The 23,833-nt window shown below is 38.0% G+C and overlaps 1 protein-coding gene across 2 annotated transcripts in view; it reads right to left on the bottom strand.

Annotated features, from left to right (window-relative positions):
* Window positions 1–6,802: 6,802 nt before the first annotated feature.
* Window positions 6,803–23,833, bottom strand: part of pacrg (PARK2 co-regulated) — a 160,805-nt gene continuing 143,774 nt past the window's right edge. For both annotated transcript variants that reach the window (XM_079854304.1, XM_079854303.1), the window contains exon 5: window positions 6,803–6,981. In XM_079854304.1, the coding sequence (XP_079710430.1) occupies window positions 6,821–6,981 (161 nt within the window). In that variant the 3' untranslated portion in view covers window positions 6,803–6,820. The remainder of the gene's footprint in view (window positions 6,982–23,833) is intronic.

The following is a 23,833-nucleotide window of genomic DNA, read 5'->3' as shown; positions in this document are numbered from 1 at the left end:
ACATCGTGTTATGTGTGTTTTTGATTTGCAGTCAGTTTTGTGCCATGTAATGTGATTCTCTGTGTTTAAGGCAGGAAGGCACTTCATGCAAGAACTCGAACGTATTATAATGTTGCGTTCCAAAATGTGTCGGAGCGCAACTCATAAACGAACGCGTTTCTGGCCTTAAAATGTAGGTAACCTTTTTAAAAATATCAGTATGTTTGGTGTTATTCAATATACAATAGTCCTTCTGAAAATACGATGAAATGCACTAAAGAACACATAAACATGTCAAGTTATTTAAAAAAAAGAAGAAGAAGACTTATCATTCTAGACCAATGGTTCTCCCAAAAATGAAAAAAGTGTCATTGTTTACTCACCCTAATGTTATTCCAACCCTATACGTTTTACTTTCTTCCGTCAAAGACACAAGGAAATAATTAGTTAATAATGGCACAAATTATCACGTCTTCGATTCATTCATTTTTATTAGTTTTATGGTAGCCTATTTTTTGTTCACTAAGTAGATCAATCCAGTAGGAAGGTCATGTGGTATGGACATTAACCTTCAGCAGTTGTTTTTAGACCATAGCTTGGTTCTTTTGACCAATCTTGACCATTTATCAAGCATCTCATTATTGAAAGAAAAAAAATGGATATCAGATCAGTTTCACATTCGACAGTAAGTGAGACACATGTGAACAGACGCTATATCAGGATGTGACTTTATGCTTAGCTGACCTTCTCCAGCTCCTCCGTTATCCACATGGAAGATAACAGGTCACATTCCTTTAACTATTGACAACACAGCAGCTAATAATATCAGATTTATAGGCCTACTACCAGAAAAGGACATTATTATGATGACGCTTTCCTGTGGTTCCAAAGAGATTGGCTCCAAATACTGTCCAGAACTGGATGCACATGAGCAAAAAATAGCTGAATGCATTTTGAGATGAATGGGAATGATCCATTTTTTACAGACCTCCTCATTTGTTGCCACAAACAAATATATCCATATGATTCACAATGCATCCTCCTATTCACTTGACTTGACTCATCCTTTCTTCATTTAATCTCATTTTTCAGCTCAGTCACCTATGTAACAGACTGAAAAAAATCACCAATTTCTCGAGGCAGCACAAAAGATTTAGCATTTATCTCAGATAAGAATCCTTATCAACACTAGCACATACATTTTTATTTTACTAGGCACCACGTCTAAGACAGGCCACACGTGTGTGTGTGAGTGTGTGTTTTGTAGTGCAAGATATTAATCCCCACCTAAACCCTGTATTTTCCTCTTCTGTTAATAACACGGGTTTCATTCTACAATTAATCCAATTAATGACACTCTAGATAATAACTGAATATGAAATCAGATGGTTGTGAAGCGGCAGGGAGCAGAGAGACGTGAGCTTCAGAGGGGGCATCAGTCATGATCCCGTGGTCAGCTCCGACCGGCAGATGATTAGAAAAGCAGTAGGTGGCATGACTGTCTGGAATATAACGTGAGATCCCTTAAAGCACACACTTTCTTGTGTTATTTTGTTTGAAGAAAGCTCGAATGCTTTAAATATTAAAATAAAAAATACAAAAGCATAAAACAAGAGAGATTATGTGTAGGTGCAGGAACACCAGAGAGTGAAATCTGGGTCAATTGTGATATCTAAAGAGAGAGAAATCACACACTGCTGAGGTGAAGTGAAGAGTGGCAAGGGAGTGTGTGCGTGAGTGTCACTGAGTATTTATGGGAGTTAGAGAAAAAAGAAGGTATAAACCTAAACTAAAAGAAAACAAGAAATGGCTTTCTCTTGCTTAGTGCGTGCATGGTCAGATGTTGGGCAGTGACAGCACTGATGGATCCTGTTCTCTCCACCCAGTTCGGTATAATCTCACCGTGGACCGCCACGTCATTCATGGCTCTATGGCTCCCCAGGGGTCTGCAGCGAAGATTACGGCAAACACACCGTCCTTCATCACTCACACAGGGACCACGGTCTTCACACCACACAATTTCTCCAAGTCAATGACATATAAGAATGTATAAAACGCATGTAAACACAAGTTCTTAGAAATGTACTTTTTGTATTCATGTTGGTTTTATCAAGTTTTGAAAAGAACCATGTACCATTTTCAAGAAAAGTTCAATTTAATGAGATTAAAGTAAGTAATAAAAATGTCATGTGACGTAACCATCAAGTAAAAGTAAATCATTATTTAAAAAAAAAAAATTCAACCTATATTTTTCAAGGTAATTTTTTGTTTTTGTTTTACAAATGTCATATATTAATAATTCATAAATAATATGTTTTTTTTTTTTAAATACTCAACACACCCTCATGGGAATTGGTAACTATTTTACGTTTTGATTCGTTGATGCAGAATTGTATTTTGAGTTCGAGGTAGTGATTGATTTAAGTAATAAAATGGAATTAAACAAAGGACTTCATAGCATTGCTGTACAGGAAGTTTAAAAAAAAAATCCAGGTGACTGTGTATGTTTATCTGTGTGTGATTGGTTCTCACGGTGGTCCAGAGGAGGTGGTTGTACAGGCATTTGTGTGTGTGCAGAGTAACAGCAGATGTGTTTGAGTCTGATAAGAGCGTCTGGCTGAGGAAGAGGAGGAGCGAGGATCAGACAGCAGAACCCCACCGATCTGCAGCATGAGAGAGAAGAAGATCTCTCCAGATTCCTGCCGAAAAACCATCGGCCTCCTGTGAGCCTTCTTCAAAACACACCACGCTACACACCAGCACTACTTTAAAGAGACGCCGTTTTCAAAGAGTCCGATATTAGAAAAGACTGCTCAACGGAACAGCTCAATTCTGCTACTTGGAGAAAGGCAAGATGTTACAGAATTTTAGAATTGCTAAAATGCACTGACGTCAAGTTGAAACGGCATACGCAACCCATTTTACTGCAATAATCTGATGCATGTCTGAGTGAAACAGGATTTCAACTGAGACAAAAATAGAGTGGGACTTGATTTAGTCCACTGCGAATTGATTGGATTGTGAAAAGTGGGCTGTATGTACTAGAATGGACCCAGGTGGTAGTTTTTGTTTCAAGGTTTCAAGTTTAACTTTTTATTTGGAATAACGAGCAAAATAAAACCAGGAATGCTATGTACATTTTTATACCCATTTTTATACCCTTAGCCAGCATGAAACAGAAGATATATGTATATATATATATATATATATATATATATATATATATATATATATATATATATATATATATATACACACACACACACACACTTTTTTTTACCTTCTTTACTACAGCTCTGAGGCCAAATCAATAACATTTTTAAGTGAAATTTTGGAATAAACATCAGAGCTCCTGTCCGTTCTGTGGAGTTGTGGTCTGGGGTTGAGAGGTGCGGGTGACACCTGAAGCATGAAGTCACTCTGAAATAAATCTCCATTGAGCTCAGGGCTTTGCACATGCTCACTGGCTGGCGTTGGGTTTCGCGCTGCCCCTGGCAGATGCGCTGAACAAGAAGAATAGGTCCCAGAGGGCTATTTATTCCTGCTGCTCCCTTCGTTTCCCTCCCTCCCCTCTGCACTGTTGCTCCTAACAATCTGGCATTCTTACAGTCTAATGTTTTTCCTTTCCTCTGCACTCACACCAACGTCTCCATCCCTGTTTTATACCGTATATGCCTGGATTTTTATACAATCGACTGAATTAGAATATAATTAGAAAGGAGCCAAATCAGGCAAATGAGAACAGACATAAAGGAATAGTTCACCCAAAAATTCTGTCAAAATTTATTCACCCTCATGCCATTACAAACCCTGTATGACTTACTTTATTCTGTGAAACTACATTTATGCATTTTATCCAAAGCGACTTACATTGCATTCCAAGGTACACATTTTTTACATTCTCATCAGTTCTAGCATTCCCTGGGAATCGAACCCATGACCTTGGCGTTGCAAGCGCAAACGCTCAACCATTTGAGCTACAGGAAAGCCTGTCGCAAAATACACTAAGCGTCTCCGTGTATTTTGTCCATCCATGAAAGTTGTTTTGGCTTTCACTATATGGGTAAAAACAGTTGAAACACTTCAAAATCTCTTCTTTTGTGTTCCGCAGAAGAAAGTAAGTCATACAAGTTTGTGGGAATAAAAGTGAGTAAATGATTACTGAAGCTATTCCTCTCACCATCACAGTTTCTAGGACTCAAGCTGGGACTCCAGGTCTCTTTATTGACCTCGATTGTTGCAGTAAAACTAATTTGAGGGCAAATCCCACCTCAATTCCCCCTTGTGTCTGTTCAGAGCTGTAATTTACAGGCGGTGTGATCAAATCTAGATTGAACTGAGTTCAAATGTTCCAGAAATCTCAGCTCTCTGTAAACATCAGCTCATGGGACTCGCATTTAAAAAATACATACCAGCACAGTTTTTGTCCTTGTTGCTGCTAAAGGAAATATTTTGGGAAAACAATGCACATCCTTCCGGTATACGCTTACTGTATATGGCGGCATGATACATTAGAGCCAGAAAGTAATATACATGTAGTGATTATGGGGGCCTGTTGTCCATAATTCCACAGATAGTTGCTTAATCTGATGTTAAAAGCATAAAGACTTTTGTATACTTTTGTAAGCATATAACATTGTATGCTACAAAACCACTATTCAGTGAAAAAAATAAACCCAACACACACTTGAGGCATCTGATTTCACAGAATATATAGGTTGCTAAGCATGAGGGAAGCCCCCAACTCTGTGTGTGTGTGTGTGTGTGTGTGTGTGTGTGTGTGTGTGTGTGTGTGTGTGTGTGTGTGTGTGTGTGTGTGTGTGTGTGTGTGTGTGTGTGTGTGTGTGTGTGTGTGTGTGTGTGTGTGTGTGTGTGTGTGTGTTACTCTGATAAATTAGCGTTTCATTCAGTTCCATTCAGCTCTGGTTCATGGCTTTCAAAAGCACATAATGTTGCTATCTGAATACTTGCTATCTGTCATGTGTTATTCTGTGCACTCTCTATGTCCCTTCAGGTTCAAGTGTGCTCTTCGTCTGAATGTAGATATATATGTGTATGTGTGTCAGGTTTCTGTGCTTTATCTTTTGTTTTTGGTCTTTATAGTTCTTTTGTTAAGATTGTCTTGTCTTTTGTGGATTATTGTTTCGTTGCAAGTAGCTGTGGCAATCGAAGTCTATATGTGTCATTTCATGTGTTTCGTGCTCAAGTCATGGAATATGTTTCATGTTAGGAGCCATTATTTTATCTGCATCTAGATGCAGTATCCTTGCTTCATTTCAAGGCTATGTTACAATGTGAGAGTGTTGTGCTTGGGAATCATCAAATTCATAGCTAAAACTCATAGATTTTTGGATCATTTTGGCATAGTCTAAAATCACTTTAACATCTCTGCACACGTACTTAAAGAAGATAGTCAAATAAAATGATGGGAACAAGAACAAAGATTTAAAAACATTCAAATATAAAATATAAACACCCAACAAAGTGCTGACCGGAGGAGACAGAGATAAAAAAGGAGAACTAGATAAAGAAAGCCGGAAGCTGGAGTGTTGAAATGATCTGTTAGTGGAAGTCATAAGTGGGAAGGCGTATTAAAAGCTCAAAGTCTTTAAAATCCCAGTTACCACGGATACACTCATATGAGATACCATTTGAAAGCATGATAACTAAACTTCCCAGTAATGTCAGTCTTATTAACCCAGTAATGTCATGCTTATTAATTAGACCTAAAGTGTTGTTGGCTATGAATATAAAAATGCATATTTTAGGCCAATATTACTTTTCTCCTAGTATGTTTACTTTCTGTCACCGGCTCAATGCATTAACCATGGTTTATGAATATGAATTAAGTGATGATCACATGATTTGCTGAAAGATGAAAGTTAACTCCAGCCAAAGAGGAAATATTAGTTATTATGGGGCAAATGTATTCCCAATTACAATAGGTGGGAATAAATTGGTAGAAGAGATAATAAGAAAACAACAAAGTGTTGGTGGTGAGTGTTGGAAGGTGAGTGAACAGCCAGAGGGGGAATCTCACTATTTTATTTATTTATTTATTTCCTTAGAGGAACCGCTGAGAAAATTGGAAGAAAAAACAGGGAAATGTTCATTATATCAGGAAACTACATTAGATCAGTGACTTTCTGTGAAAACTAACAGTATGATTAGAAGAGATTCTGTGGCAAGATGAAGCTTTTGAACACAATTAAAAGATTCATATATGATGAAAATGATATGATCATATCAATATTATAGTTGATTTTTAATATAATATAACATTTTATTTAATTTTTGATTTTATTATTTATCATAGTTATATATTGTAACAATATAAATTATAATACTTATATATAATGTAATGTTATTTTTGAAAAATTTTGCACATTTTTGTAAATATGTCAGTTTTAGGCAGATAATTAAGTATATATATATAGACTGATCTAGATAACAGCTTGTATTGGATGTGTGTGCATTTTCTACATTTCTCTTTGGATAATTCTTTACAGAATGAAAATTAAATGCAGGTTAGTTGCCACCAAGAGATTTATTGACCCCTGTGCTCCTTGCTCCTTGTGTCTGTTTAGGAAGCTGTGTGTGTGGGTGTCTTCTCCGATGCAGACAGCTGTGGTGCACATACTCATAACATCTGCATTATGACTTTAATAAAGTCGGAAATTAGGAATGTAACATAACGTGGGTGTGTTTACATGTTTGAATAAGAATGTATGTGTGTGTGTGTGTGTGTGTGTGTGTGTGTGTGTGTGTGTGTGTGTGTGTGTGTGTGTGTGTGTGTGTGTGTGTGTGTGTGTGTGTGTTGCGAGTGAGTTCTCCGCTCTTTTTAGTTGAGGAGGCAGGACTCGTAGGTGGGCACCATGTATTTGATGTTGATGAAGGCATCCTCGCCCCCGTAGCGTTCAAACACCTCAAGCGTCTCCTGGATCAGGTCTCCAATGTTCTCCCTTTTCTGCTGGCTGTAGTCAATACCGTCACCTGAGTTTCCTGCACACAACACACACATATTAGCATTAAATTAGCATTTGTGATGTCTAAAGGTCTAAAAGCCCTAATAAAGTGTATAAGACACAAACACACACACTGATATTCTGAATGAAGCAGCTCTGATGACTGTTCAGCAGGAGTGTGTGAACCTCAGATACACTGAACAAATCTGTAATGATTTATCAGGAGGAGGAATATGTGTGTTTGGCGGATGTTCCTGTACATATCTCTGCGGCTCTCTGATGTCACATTAGAGAAACCCATCAATCACTGGGTAACCTACAGCACACACACATACACACACACACACACACACACACACACACACACACACACACACACACACACACACACACACACACAAATCAATACATTCACACTCAGAGTCCTCCACCATCACACATACACACAGACTCCTCATAAGCACACAAGCCCTCCCGCTACCTACCAAACAAACTTTCTTCTGAGGTCACAGGCCCAATTACACCTGCACAAGAAGCCTGAACACACACACATACACCTTTCCGTCTCTTCTGCCTGCTCATTAAAGGAAAGGATGACAGGCACATGAAAAGAGAGCAGTTAAGTAGGGAGCTTCTCTCTTCTAGCGTGTGTGAGTGATTGTTGTCTGTCTAGAGTCTGCGTAACTGTATGTCTTCATCTGCTTTTCTTATTTACTGACTTGTGGATCATTTCCATCTACTCCGTACACCAACTCCTCTCACACAGGTCTCAAAACACACAGCCGTCAATAAAATATTAGTACAAAAGAAGAAAGTCTTGTGGTGTGTAAATATGCTCACCTGTACACAGACAGACCTGTTTAAGCAGCTCGGAAGTTCAAAGAGTTCAGAGAACATTCAAAAGTAACCCACAATGTTTCCTTAACATTCGTATAACCAAGAGAAAAAAAAAAAATATTTTAAAACATTTTGAAAACTGGATGTTTGTTTTCAGAAATAATTTTTCATAACTTAACATGAAAACTAGCAAAACGTTCTTAGAACATTGTTTTTGTTAGTTGGATGCTTAGTTAGCACAGCTTCTGTCAACTTGAATGGGAAAAGATGGAAATCACATATGTGAAAGCTGTAAAATCTGATTTAATATTTTTGTATTTATAATTAGCTTCTTATCTAAAATCTGATAAAAACACAACAACACTGTAAGACAGTAATAATGTAAAATATTATAACTAAAAATGTTTTCTATTTTAAAATGTAGTTTATTCCTGTGATGTGAATTTCCAACATCATTACTCAGGTCTTCAGGCTCACATGATCCTTCAGAAATCATTCTAATATGATGATTTGGTGCTCAAAAAACACTTATCATTACACTCTCAGGTACAAGCTGTCACTGGGGTGATACCCTTTCAAAAGGTACACCTTTGTACCAAAATAGTGGATATTGAATAAAGAGTGGATATTGAATGGATCTAAATGGTACAGTACATATTAAAACCTGTATAAAGGGTACCATCCTAGTGACAGCGTTTGTGATGAATAGAAAGTTCAAAAGAATAGCATTTATTTGAAACAGACATCTTTTGTAACCATTGAATGGGAGTATATTCATAATTAGGCATGTTGAGAGTCACAAAATAAAGGCTGTAAGGCTGCATGTGGTCCTCCTGTTGACTAGATATTCTCTATATATAGTCAATCTGGATTGGATCCAAAAATAGATGCAACAGACCACCCTATGCTATCTGGACCCCAGACACTCATTTCAATGGTGTGACCGACCGTCTGCTGTGGATCTGTACAGTTGTAACCAACAGGCTGCAAGTATCCTGCACTATCATGCTCATGGGCCACACCAGAGAAACCTGTCAATCACACTGCAGGCCCTGCATCATTCGCACATCAGAAACACAGGAAAATAAAATCAGCTCTCTCCGGTAATCCTTCCTTCAGGCTTTCTTTGCTTTCTCTACCTCATTTAGCATCTTTTCACCAGAGCAGGAGGAGAGAGAGAGAGAGAGAGAGAGAGAAAGTAGGGGGTTAGAATGAGCAGAGTTTTTAAAGCAAAGAGGTATATGGAGAATGCTTTGAAGAGGTAGGAGAGCTTCATTTGCCATCTGTGCATAAACCGCACAGATATGCTTCTGTTTGGAATCATGTGGAGTCCAGGCTCTGATCTGTAGGGTTCAGGGGTGGTGTGAAGTTCAAGCAGGAAGGAGGATTCTGCATCTTTCAGAAACCAAAATCATACCAATAACCCCCTCGGATAGAGGAAAACAAACAACACACACATAAATAAATACACCTATTTCTGTATCAGTTATTAAGATTAATCTCAGCCTCAGACGGCACATCCACAGATATGGACTGCTCAATAACCTGATATAGATTGAACACAAAATGGCAAAAGCTTTCTGAAAATAATTGCAATCTGATTCATGCGAATTCTGGGAATCAGAGTGCACAGATTTGTATCAGTCTGCCAGGAACAAAAGCTGTGTTTAGTTTCCATACAGTGAGCAATAATTAGTTGCTGGTTTTGAATTTTATACAAGGTTCATGGCATCCAAAAAATGTAGTTTGTAATTCCTCCACAAGATATCCACGATTTATCTTCTCCATATTCCATTTTGTTCTCTGTGTTATATAAAATTTTCCTAGAAGCTTTTTCCTGTTTAAAGATTAAAAATATTCCATTCAAAAGTTTGGGGTCAGTAAGGCCTTGTTTTTGAAGTCTCTTATTTGACATTTAAAAACTTATTTGGCATTTATTTGACAAAAATACAGTTAAAAATGGCAATATGGTGAAATATTATTACTATAACTATTTATAATAACTGTTTTTTAGGATTCTTTGATGAACAGAAAGTAAAAAAACAAAACAAAAAAAAAACAGCATTAATTTGAAATAGAAATCGTTTGTAATGTCTTTACTGTCACTTTTGAACAATTTAATGTGTCCTTTCTTAATTTATTACTGACTCCAAACTTTTAAATGGTAATGTATTGAAAAAGAAAATTGTGTGATAAAGATTAAAATAACAACTGAAGTCACACTGTGTGATATATATATAATCGCAATAATTATAAATAAAGCCTAAGGTGTGAGAAAGAATTTTCCCCTTTGAGGTGGAAACAAGCTTCTATACATTTCAGATTTACTCTCATACAAAAAAAGAAAAGAAAATTTTTGGCTTGTATTTTTCTTGGCTTGTTCACATTAAATGGTCAGACAGTCGGTCCCTGTGTAAGTGGGCAGCTCTTGGCCAGATTAAGTTGCAATATGGACCAAATGTTAGTCACAATCCGGCAAAGCAACTACATCCAAATTTTGAATCTGTGTGTATACGGAGGGATGTTATTTTGTCTTGAACAAATGTTTCTCTTTGATTTCTCTGTAAGATGTCAATCATAAGGAAACCCACTTCCATCTGTGTGAGTATATCTGTACTCTCTCTCTATCTGTTCATTGTAAATGTGAGATGAGTTTCAACAGCTGTCTTTTTCATCCCTCCCCCCTTCGACTCTTTATCCACACCTCTATTCTCACCCCTCGCACCATTCTTTCTCTCTTACTCTTCCCTTTTCGTATCTAGACAGTCAGGTGGGCGTCAAGAGGGTTGTCATACCAGAGCAACTAATGCTTCTCTCTTTCTCAGTCTCTCTCTGGACATGTTCAGGGCTGGAGGTCTGCTCTAGGGCAGCAGCTGGGGAACTGATGGTTCTTGTATTTGGGTTTAACTGGACTGATTCACGCACAGACTGTTGATATTGGATTACACTCCCGCTAACGGCCGACAGGGTGTAAAGAGAGTACAAACAGTGCAGCACTGTGAGGCAAGACATTTGCCAAACGACCAAGTAAATCTGTCAAAATAAACACACGATTCAGATGACTGCTCATTACATAAACATACGAGAAAAGAACAAACTACTTCTAAAAAAATGTAAAAATTCCAGTAAAATTTCAAAAACCGATATTCTCATGTTTTCTAGTAAAAAATCTAAACCTAATACTTATTTTCAAAATTTGTATATTTTAAGTAATTTAACCGCATACATTTTTGTTAGGTTTAAGCTTAAAACAAAGCAAAAAAATAAAGAAATAAAATAAATTGCCAGTATGTTACATTTTTTATTATTCATTTTAAAACATTTAATTCAAGATCATATTATCTTGAAAACATTTTTTTTTTTTACTAGAAAACAAGAAAAAATGCTAATTTAGATGATGATATTTGCAGAAAACCAAGTCTGAAATACGTAGCAAGAAAACAAGCTATAGTTTTTTCTTCAGTACAAACCAAAGGCCTGAAGAATTAAATTAAATGAGCAACCATTTTATGGGTGTGTGAGACTCGTACACACTCAAGCACACATCATCACTAACTCAGCACTGCATCATCTCTGTCTCTGCCATCTCTATCATTAGCACCTTATTAACAGATTATGTAGCTCACACATACATACATACATATTCTAATAAGCACTTGTTGTTCTTTACATGTACACTATGGCCAGCTCTGACGTACACATCACAAACCACTACATCATCCTGTACTCACACACACACACACACACACCAGGTGAGAACAAAGATGTCAAATTAGCGGTTACTCTAAATAATACATAAAAATGTTCTTATTTTTTTTCTTTAAACATTCTCAGCGGTTCCTCTCACAGGTCCTGACCTTGCGTGAGCTCTGCTAATGGTGGTAGCATTAATATTCATGTCCAACAGCTTGATGAAATGTACCTTTGCACCGTGAACAGGTGTGCATGTGTGAATAGCTCATTTACACCTCATAATGGGGTGGACAATTGTTCATGCAAAACAAAAGTTGTGATTCATCTCAGGTTTCATCCACTAGTTCATAGTTTAGAATTCTTTGTGTGAAGAATTTAGTAACACTATACAATAAGGTTTCATTTGTTAACATTAGTTACCAACATTAGCTAAGATGACCTAACAAAGAACAATATCTGCATCTGTTAAGCTTAGTTAGTATACATTTCAACATTTACAAATACTTTTTTAAAAATAAAAGTTGTATATGCTAACATGACAATGCACTGTAAACTAATCATGAACCATGAACAATACATTTTTTATTAACTGACTTTAACAAACTCATGTTCTTGGATTTACTAATGTTAACGAATGAGACCTTACAGTAAAGTGTTACCAATAATTTTTGGAAAGCCCTGAGGAGAAAAAAGGAGATATTAATGTTTGAATCATTACTCTTGAGGTGTTGAATTTACATAAGGAATGAAACTTTAACCCAATTATTTTGATATTGAGCTACAAACGAAATGTAGAGCAAACATGTGGGCAAAAGAAAGAATGAAGCAATGGCCTGACACAGCAAAGAAATACACTGTAAAAAATGTCTAACCTCTCCAAGTCAAAATTTTCTAGTGACTGGTCACATCTAAATTTTTAAATTGGCCCAAGTGCAATTCTTGTTGCAATAGTCTGTTAACATTGGCTCAATGAGAAATAATACGTCAGACTAATTGAAAAATGTAGATGTGATCAGTCACTAGAAATTTTTGACTTGGGGATGTATTTTTTTTTTACAGTGTAGGGGGTGTATAAAGATGGTGTCTGAGTAATCAGTGTTGCTAAGCTCCCTAGAAAAAGAGGCGTTAAGCTGAAATACACACAGGCACATACAGACAGAAAAGGGGAAATGCTCCACATGTAACATGAGTGCTGAGAGATTCTCATGAGTTGCTGTTTGTGAAAGATGAGCTGGGGGCCCAAGACAGCTGGGAATGAGATGAAGAGTTTTTACACCCAGACTTGACCCATCGTACTGGAGTGTTGGAGAAGAAGGAAGGTTATTTCAGTGTTATTTAGTCATTTGCCCAGGCAACAGCTTTAGCAGATGATACTTCAACTACAGACAAGATCTTTGGGCATTTTCACACCTAGTTTGTTTAAGCACTCAGGTGGTCTCGGGCCGATATAACATGCATATGAACAATCCAAATGATCTCACACCCCTTTTCCAGCAGAATGGTTTGCATTCTGGAGCCAAAGCCTGTCTTTGGCCAGGCAAATTGGAGAGCGTCACAAACCGGCCACATGATTTTCACAGACTTGAGGAGCGAATGGTGACGTAATGCTGTTATGTGTCATTTATGAGACTATAACCAGACAGAAAAAAATAAACAAAACATTGCACATCCCATGTGTTGCGTAGTTTATTAGGTTACAGCCTTATTAGGTTACACATTTTTTGGGCCAGACTTGATCAGATTTTTCTAGCCAGGAACCCCCTTTTCGGCAGTGGAAATGCGCAAACAGGTTCGAGAAAGGACAAGGGCCAGAAACCCACACCAGAACCGTGTTGGTGGAAAAGGGGTATCAGACCACCCAAAAAGGATGCTATAAAGTGTACTATATAGTCCCTTTTGCACTGGGTAGTTAGTTCTAGGAACTTAGTTATAGGAAGGAACTAGCCACCAGGGTTCCCCAAGGGCCATTTTCCTGCTTGCATTCGCACCACCATAGGAACTCTGTAGTGACGTGCTTATTATTGTGACTTCTATTTTGATGTCGCAGAGGACATTTATTTTGAAGGTGCTGAGAGAACGCCAGAGCCTGAGCACACATGCAGCGCCCCTCCCTTGTAGTGTTTCTGTTTTTAAAATGCTATTTAACATTTGATTTCTATTCTCATAATTCTACTCAGGTTGTGGTGACCTGTTCCAGTCAGATGTAAGATACTGTATAAGTAATATGGTGGTGCCATAGTATAGTGATGTTTATTGCGATTTTTTTCCAAGCAACATCCAGAAAAGGAATCAAACATTTAGCTTAAAAAAAATTTCAAACACTGCTGCCGACAATCATATATCAGCATTTGTTCAGTTTAGCACCTTGGTCTATCCTAATAATTGAGGCATCACCTATGCCAGAATGCCACATTCAGAGTGGTTAGCCAATCATAAAAGAAGATAGAGCAGCAAAACCATCCTGAGAAAAGGTCATATAAAAAGAGACTACAACATTAAAGGGGTGGTATAATGTACCACCCCTTTTCACAAGATGAAAAATATGTATTTGATGTCCCCAGAGTGTGTATGTGAAGTTTTAGCTCAAAATACCCCACATATATTTGTATATAGCATGTTAAAGTTGTCACTTTTTGAGGGTGAGCAAAAACACACCGTTTTGTGTCTGTTCCTTTGAATGCAAATGAGCTGCTGCTCGCGGCACAGAGGGTGGAGCTTCAACAGCTTGTGTCATTTTACCTCACACACACATGCACTGGGGACGGGGTTTATGTAAATTTTAGGGTTAGTGATGTCACTAACCCGGGAGGAATGTCGTGTAGTCCCTACCAGCCATTCGTTGTAGTCCTTAAAAAGCAATTTCTTTAAAAGCAAATATCTCCCTTTGCTTTGAACTTTGATCATTGTAACTTTGCAGATGTTGTTTATGCTCAAACAGCAACATTACTAACTAAAGTTAGAAAAGTGAAATCATAATCAACCACCCCTTTAAGACTAACATTACAAGTGATCTTAAAAAAAAGTTAAAAGTGTACAAGATGGGCCCTTTAAAGTTGACATGAAATCAAAATTGCCCCATTTACTTTGTTAGCGCATGTTACCGTGCAAGTTAATACACAGAAAAAAATTGTTTGCCGTGGTAATCTTCAATCAAAATCTGAAAAGTTACTTCTGGTCTGGAATGGCTTTCCTTTTCTGATGACGTCAGTTTGACGGCTTGGGTTGAAAACGCTTACCCACAACCCTCAAACCGTTAGTCTGCTATGAGCAGAGATGGAGAGGAGGTGCGCTAACGTAAAACCCTGCCTTCTGTTCAATATTCTGTTTCACTTGGAAATACGTCACAACACTGGAGAAAAGTCGTTTGCAACTTCTGGTTCACAGGGACTTTAAGCCCATTAAGTACTTTCCTATTAAATTGTATCCTTTTGCTGAGATGCAATAAACACTAAAATGCCCATATTTCATTCTCCCTGTTTGCTGTGATTGGTATTTCCTTACAGTGATCAGTTAGCTGCATATCACGCTAATGAATTAATGGTCTGTAGTACTTATGAACCTCTCCTTGTATGTCCAAGAGTTAAAATGCTCTCTGCTCCCTCCATTAGTGGGATGAAGAGCCTTTAGACGGAGCGTCTGATCCGTCTCTCCACTCCTTTACCTCCCCCATAGGGCCTATTAGCATTCCAATCCATTCCACTCCAGGGGTTTTCATTGGTGGAGGTTATTCATTTCTTTAATATGATTGGCTGTGGGGGAAAAGGGAGGGCGGGAAAGGAAACCATGTCCTGTCAAAGTGATTAAATGCATAACCCAACCATGACACCAGCACTCTGATAAGCTCTCACTTTCTTTGTCTTTCTTTAACTCCCCCTTACTAAAATCCAAAGCTATGTGACAAAAAATTCAGAGGGTTCATATTCTCTCTCTCAATATTACGAGAAGAGGTGCAGCTCTCCAGTAAATGAGCATTTTATGGGTCTTCAGGCAGGAGCTCAGTGTGTTTATGGACAACACACCTCCTTAACAGAGTTTAAGAACGCTATTTACATAAAGCCCAGTGTGTGTGTGTGTGTGTGTGTGGTTTGTATATAAATGATAATTAGTGTTCTGTAAAAAAGAGGCTTGGGGAGCAGCAGCTTTCAAGGACCACATAGGAAATCATGGGAATGAGGTAGCTTCTGAGAGCAAAACAACATACTGTATGACTCGAAGTCAAAACAAACCAGTTACACTGAGAGCTGCCACATCATGATGATAGATCAGAGATAAGATGTTTTCGTTCTCATTCATGCAGACCAGATTCAGGAAACCATCAGGCTAAATTCCCAAAGCAAAAACTGCTAAAACAAATATCTTTCATTCTGTGCAAGCATGTTGGAGAGTTAGTGAACCATGTCAGAGTGTTAAGCGCATATGTTAGTTTATTGCTAGCAGATGCCCTTTATTTAAAAGGAAGAGGAAATTGAGGTTACTCACACTGTGGTTTTCTATAAGCTAGAGTAGTACTAAGTCTGTACAGTTATCATAAATTTAGTTTAAACTTCATGTCATCACGTCTTTGCAAATCCATATGACTTTCTTCTGGGGAACACGAAAGTAGGCGTTTAGAAGAATGTTCACAAATCTTATTTGTGCTGCCATATATTTAAACTTTTTACGAGACACAAAAGCAATGAAGTTCAATGCAAAGTTTGACATCACTGACATCGCTGGCAAACATTTTTAACAAAAATATTGACTTTTAGTGCTTATTTGACAGTAGCCGCATTTCCATTACCCTTCAAATTGTGCAAATTGAAATTGCGAATTGAAAATACGCCCAATGGAAACAAGTCAATTTGCAAAAACTCCCATTTATCGCAAAAAAGTTTTTACGCTCGCATGAGGAGGTTTTTCAGGCAATTCGAAAAAGGAATATTTAGCAAAACTGCAATGGAAACTGTTTTTGCGCATTTACAGGTCACCTGACTTAGAAGGCGCGGTGTGTTTGGACAGAATACGAGACAAAAGTTCTTTATTGAATTCATAAAAGACAAAAGAATGACAGAAATACTGGATTCTAAACCTCAAAGAAATGCCACAATCAAGACCTCGGAGCAGAAATGAGTGAGAAAAACCCAGAAACACTTCATATGTGCCGCTCACAGTATAGCCTAAGGGTCTTTCCTTGCCATTAATGCTTGGATAACACGCCTACGTTCCCTTCCATTAATAATAATAATGTCTAGTGCGGTACGTGGCTGTGATATATATATATAAACTTACCAACGTCCTTTGCCATGATTTTTGGAATGACTTTAGTCATTTAGACGTTTTAGTCGCATAACATCGGTTAATGGAAACGCCGTCATTTCGCAATCGTTTTTTATCGATATTTAGAAAAAAATCGCAAAAGTTTTGCGCGAATCTTTAATGGAAACGCGCCTAGTGTGACAAAAATCTCTGTTCTCTTGAGCCCAGAAAGGACATTGTGCTGAACCAATACTTTTCACTTCTAAAACTCAGCTGAACATCATTACATAACAAATACATGCACATTAAATTAGTTAATTTGCTGAAATATTGCAAACCAAGAGTTAAAAATAAATATAGAGATGGAGAGAGACCACTAGCAAGACAACAAGAGTATGGTAAGACAAAGAGAGCTAGAAAGACAGGAAGGGAGAGAAAGACCTGCACTGGGATGTGCTTTTTCACTTCGTCCCACATGACTACCCTCCTCATCAGTGGTGTAGTGGTAAAGGAATAGCCTCTCCCTGCTCACCTCATTACCGTCTGTATACATGACACAGACTCACTTCTTCCTCTCTCTTCTCCCTCAGGGTGGATGCTTAAATGACAGCTATTAGCCAAACACAGGGCTATTTGTTTTCATATTTCCTGGGCCCGTGCTATCTGACATGATTCTATTTGTGCCTGCAGTTGTTACACTGCATGTGTGATGACTGATGGGGCGCCAGGCAGAGCTGGTTTTGCTTGGCTGCTAAACTGGGGCATTCGCAGAGGTGGGAGGGCACAAGACACTGATATACCTCATTCATCATATGGAAAGATGGCGAGAGAGACAATTTATACATTCCATTTTTAGGAAATGTTGTGATTTGTATAGACAAACTAATGAAACTAATAAAATTTGATTTTGACTATAAGACAGAAAGAGATGCATCCTATAGCACCAAAAATAGAGCCGTAACATGGTAGACATCGACATCATTCCAAATATTCACATAAGTGTTCTTCTATTCATCAAAGAATCCTGAAAAAAAGTGTATTATGGTTTCCACCAAAATATGAACACTTTCACCGCCAGCGTTTTTTTTTTTTTTTTTTTTTTTTTAAAGTTGCCAGCCTAAAAAAAAATGGTTTTTGACCATTTTCACAAAAATGTCATGGCCCTCAGAATATTTTGTTGTATGAATATCTGGACATGCAATACATCAAAAGAAAGAATGTTTTTAAACAAAGACCCATTTTTTTCTATCAACACTTGAAGGTGGTTAAGTTTAATAAAAAAAAAAGGTGAGAAAATCACACTTCACACAGGAACAAAACACACACACATTTAAACATGAATGCATGCGTTTATGAACAGGTTCAGTAAAATGATCTAGCGTGCAGTGAACTGCAGAGCTTCCCTGAGTGAACGCCTGAGCTCTGTAACTCTCTCAGGGGTCACATGACTAATGTTACCTGTCATTTCATGCTTTCTAAACCCTAATGTTTTTTTCTTCCTGTATGTGCCTTATGAGTGTAATCAGAGCTGCAACATTAAACAGAAGCCTGAATAAGGAGCAGTCAAGTTTATTACATCAGTCAGAATGAGAGTGAGAGAGACAGATGGGCCACCAGAGGCTACCACACACTTCCTCTCTCTCTCTCTCTCTCTCTCTCTCTCTCTCTCTCTCTCTCGTTTATGCTTTTTCTCTTACATCACATTCCTCCTTTGTCATGTAAGTGTGTGAGAGCAAGTAGGTGTGTGTGCAGGTTAATGTGTGGGTGAGTAGCATGTGGGAGTTTCTTTAACTATGGGCACATTTATGTCACAGCGGTTGGTTTTTAAGAAAGCTAACAGATTTAGCCCATTTATAAATGTTTTAGGTATATGAAAGTTACATTAAAATGGTCCTGGAAAGTGGAAACTTTTTAGCATGAAACAAATTACAACTGCACCACAATTGTGTCATTATCTCCACAAGTGACAAGTTAGTGTGTTAAATGTGATATCCCTGCTGAAAAATACAGAGCACAAACCAGAATTCCATGTTGGTTTCCATGTTGCATTCCAGCATAGTCGTTCTGTTCTCAAGCAAAACTGGTGTAGCTGGTCCAACAGCTCTCCCGCTTCCAATGCTGGTTCCAGCATGCAAAACATTATGCTGATGACCAGCAGTGCAGAATTTTTCAGCAGAATTGTGAAGAAATAAAAAAATCACAGAAAATAGCACCTGTCAACTGAACCTCAAGCTGAAAGTATAACATTATGCAAAACTGTGAAAATGTTAGTTAAATGTGTGCTTAAGATACATTAAGTGTTAGCGAATTAGCCTTAGCAAGAAAAAGGAATTTGACATTTTATTACGAAAATGTTTAAAATGTCATCATCATTGTTAGTGAATGTAATAGAAAATGGAAGCACTGATGTCTTTGTAAACGAAAAATGAATAAAGTAAATAAAGATAATAAGAAGATGAAACCTCAACGTTCATAAACTGATCCTGTCCATCAACACCACCAGACAGCGAAGTGGAAAAATAGGAGAGAATGTAAGAGACAGAGAAGGAAAAAATGTCTTGACAGAAACGAGAGGATCAGAAAGAGGGCAGAAGAAAAGCACTGTTCTTGTGAGTAAACAACACACAATCAAACACAATGACACAACATGCTCTACCGAACACACTAAAAAGCGATGTTTTTAAGCAACAGAACACAACAAATATCCACTTATATCTCACAGATCTACATCCCAGGCTTTAGCCATTTTTCTGCAAAATGATATTACGTTGCTTCTTGCATGTTTCTTGACACTTTTAAAGTGAAATGTCTAATGAGTGGATCTAAATGGATGTCTAGTTTTATCGGAAACAAATAAATGTAAAGTCAGTTGTTGTATGTATCCTGGCTATTCAGAAATTAAATGTCTTGTGAGTATAGCTAAAAGGATAATGCTCTATCGTGTTTGAACCGTTGAAACAGCCATTCCATTTCAGCTCCATTTTCAAGTCTTTGAGCTGTTTTATCGTGACCCATGTTTCACGGGACTTCACGGTATTGGTATCGTGCCAGCATCCCATGTTTGCGTTTGGTTTTGAGAGAGGAAGTTAGTGAAATGGCTAACATCACTAAAAGCACTTTCAAGCAAGATAACAGCAGGTCAAACATGTTTGTACATGTGAGCATGTGACCGCGTCAAGCTATCACGTAAAACAGCATAAAGTGACATAAACAGGTTTAAACCAATACTTTTTTTGAGTCCGGGTCACCGGGTGTAAACCAAGACTTTTTTTTTTTTTTTTTTACCACCATCAGTGAGTCAGTGTGAAACAGCATTTGACACACATGAATTATTGAACCCAACTGAAATTCAGTTTCATCACCCGTGAAACCAGTTTAAGAAGCTTTTGAAATCTGTGCCAATTTACATGTTCACACACACACACAATTGATGGGGAATGTTGATTAAAGAGCAAAGATAAACACACACTCGCTACTCACGCATCAGAGTCATTAGTATTCAGCTAACCATCTACTCCCTAGTGTATGTCTCAGCAATGGCTGCAGGTAACAGTTTTATGAAAGCGAAGGATGAGAGAGGTAGAGAGAGAGAGAGAGAGAGAGGGAGGGAGGGAGGGAAGGAGGTAGAGAGGGAAATGCTTGCCTCTTTTTCTCCAAGAGAGAGAGAACAGATTAATCCTGTGATTTCAGCTGCCTGTATCTGCTCAATAGGGGAAATTACGGCTGGCACAAGGCTCCATTTTCATTAGAGTCCAGACTACATATATATTCAGGCTCTAATTGAGGCCAGGGCCCTCCTGCTCTATAATCGGGCCCTCCATAACTGTCTCCTTAGTTCTTTCTGCTCCTTTCCCTGCGTTTTAATGATTTCTGTGTGTAGCGGCCCATGGCTGTTTAACGGATCACTTCCTGTTCGGCTTGCCTGTTCGTTCCAAACAAAGTTCGGCGGAATGGAGACGATTCATCACTTTTGGATTCGCCTTTGAGAGATTGAAAAAAGAGAATGTGGATAGCTTGCACATCATCCGTATGCCAGATTTAATGAGTAATGTTTAGAGGAATGGGAGAGATGCATGCTGGGAGAATTTTCAAAAGGCATGTTTTTGTGCTTTCAAGACCGTGTGGATGTCAAAATGATTAGTTCTAGTTAAGCGAAAGACTCAACATACACAAAAAGCACACATCACATATACACACTGTACAGAAATACCAAGGAAAGAGCTGAAAACCAACCAAAGCTGTACACAGACAGCTCAGGGACTCAAGAGAGGAAGTGTACCTTTGTAAAATGTGTACGTGTGTGTAGTGCAGGGGGTCATGGTTTGAGCTGTGTGGACAGAGCTTGGGGGTCTGAGTGTGCCATACCACCAAAACCTCTGTGTTTTTTTGTTGTTGCTGTTTTTTTTTTTTTTTTTTTTTTTTACCACATACTGAATATACAACTCAGTTCAAAAGATTATATAAGGTTTTTAAATGTTTTTGAAAGGAGGCTCTTGCACCAAGACTGCATTTATTTGGTCAAAAATACAGTAAAAACAGTAATATTGTAAAATATTATATTACGTTTGAAAATAAATGTTTTCTTTTGTCTATTTGACTGTAATTTAGTTCTGTGATGGCAAAGCTGAATGTATGATGGCAAGCTATCCTTTAGAAATCATTCTAATATGTTGATTTGGTTTTATAATGTTGTAGATAAAGCGTTCACAGGCTTTGCTTGATGTATTTCCCAGGCATCAAAATCAGGTACATGTAAATGTCAAGAAACCTGATTCCTGGCCTCATGTCAATGTCCATGGACCACTGGTTCTTTGGTAAGTTTTAAGGAACACTGTCGATTCCAACTGCCCTTAATTTAAGAAGATAATCATTTGTTTTACTCTAGTTTTCACAGTTTCCCCTATTAAATCCAGTCACATTGCAGGATGTTTTGCCAATCATGTGTGTTCCGGTGGGTAAGTGACATCAGTGCATACCCTCTATACTAGCAACAGCACGTTAGCATGCTAAATATAACTTTCTGTTACATGTACTATAAAGTCAGAAAAGACTGGACTGACATGGTCTGACTAACATTAACTCTCCAAAAACAGACTTTATTAAAAGTGACCCAATTATGCTATTTTAAAGGTTCCTAATTTTGTTTCTGAGGTCTTCTATAATAGACTTAAATGCATTCAAGGTAAAAAAAGAAAAAAAAACATTACTTTAATTTTCTCATAATATATACTTCACCTCTTGTCTCACAGTGTCTGAAACGGGTTCGGTCTCTCTTTAAACCCCTCCTTTCTGAGAGCCTGACCTGCTCTGATTGGTCAGATGGCCCAGTCTGTTGTGATTGGTCTTCCACTTAAAGCGGATGTAAACAGCCATTCCCTTGTATGAATTTCAGCCTCTGGCTTAATCAGAACTTGTATACACAGTGATACAAACTGTAAAAATTGTGTTACTGTAATTGTGTTTACCGTATCAAATCAAACCCGAGTCCTCATCCTTTAGAAGAGCATGTAATCCTTTAGGTTAGCTTTCGCAGTGCAGAAAACAGGGTCTTCTTGACATGTCAACAACACGAACCAAACTCTTCGAGGCCTCAGCTACAACTATAGTGATCAAGGCCGGGTCAAAGTAGACATTTTTTCGCAACCTATATGGGTTTGTGCAAGAAGTAAGACTGGAATTACTGACAACTCGTTTCAGGAAGTTGCAATCATCCCTTTTTTTTGGCCGACGACAATAACTCCATTTATCATACACTTTGATCTTAGAAACTCTGCAGACCTTTTATATTCACAAACAGCTACATAACACTACATGAAAGGTAATGTCAGAAAAGCATGGTAGGGGTCCTTATAATTATAATTACAAGTGGATTGAAAGTGATTACATTAAGTTATAATTTAATGTAGTTTTAGCTCATTTCAATTAAGCAAACTGAACAAGCACAGAGGAAACCACTGAGAACCCATAAGAGGATTGTGGAAGATGTAGTTTTTGGGCTCAAGTGACGCGAGTGCTGAGCTGAAATAGGAAGGAAGAGAAAAGAACAGCAGCGTCTGCAGAGCAAAAAAGAAGAGGAGAAATGTGTCAAATAGTTTGAGGCTGTAACAGGTCCAATCTAGCCAAAGATGCAAACCATACACCAGCCTGTTCACAGTAGTGTGCGGCTTCACACGTGTGTGTGTGTGTGTGTGTGTGTGTGTGTGTGCGCAGACGGGAGGCTGAGGGATTGGTTGCCACGGAGATTCTGACACATTGGACCCCACTCCCTGCTGCCCTCAGTTTAGCCTTGACAAGGCAGAGAAAAAGCTTGGAGCCGGGTAGGCTAATTTACCATCCCTCTCTCCCTTTTGTCTCCGTCTCTGTTTTCCCCCCACCTTTCCCGTTTCGTTCTCTCTTTCTCTCACTCTTGCTGTGAGGTCTCGTTACAGAGTTAGAGGGTACTTGAGTAATTAATGTGGAATTCAAATGAGCTTATCAGGTCAAAAGCAGCTTTGCTCCTTTAGGATACTCTCCACTGAAAAACAGCTCTGACAAGCTTACAGTACAATACCACATTGTGAATACTGATGACAGCCCCAGATTCATTACAAAACAAAACTTACACACATTCTTTCTTCTTCTCAGGGAAAAGGGGATTAACCAGCTTAACTTTATAGAGTAACAAAAATGCATTATTAACTGACACGGGCAGAACATCAGCTGAAAATAACACCCGACAACTCTCGCACAAGCCTCTGGGACAACTTCAGGTTTATCATTTTATCGGGTTTGTTCTTTTGAAAGATTTATGGTATGACAGCAGGGATGGGCAAAATTCTCTTTCGATTCATGAGCTGGAATTTGAATTGGCTACACTACACAGGATGCTGAATTGGAATGAATAAAAGAATTGACAGAATTGCCACTTACAGACATTCAACAGTAACAAATCAGAGGAATTTTATTAGTGCAATTCAAGCTGCAACAAACCACTGATGGATGCATATTTTGACTGATTAGCCTATTGATTCACTGAACATTTTTTTCTGTTATTGCGGATATTTACACTAACATTCAAACGTTTGGGGTCAGAAAGAGTTTTTCATGTTTTTAATGAATACTTTTATGCTCATAAAGGCAAAACA

This window comes from Squalius cephalus (assembly GCF_949319135.1).
Source record: "Squalius cephalus genome assembly, chromosome: 20".
Lineage (NCBI taxonomy): Eukaryota > Metazoa > Chordata > Actinopteri > Cypriniformes > Leuciscidae > Squalius > Squalius cephalus.
This window is presented reverse-complemented; position numbering and strand designations above follow the sequence as displayed.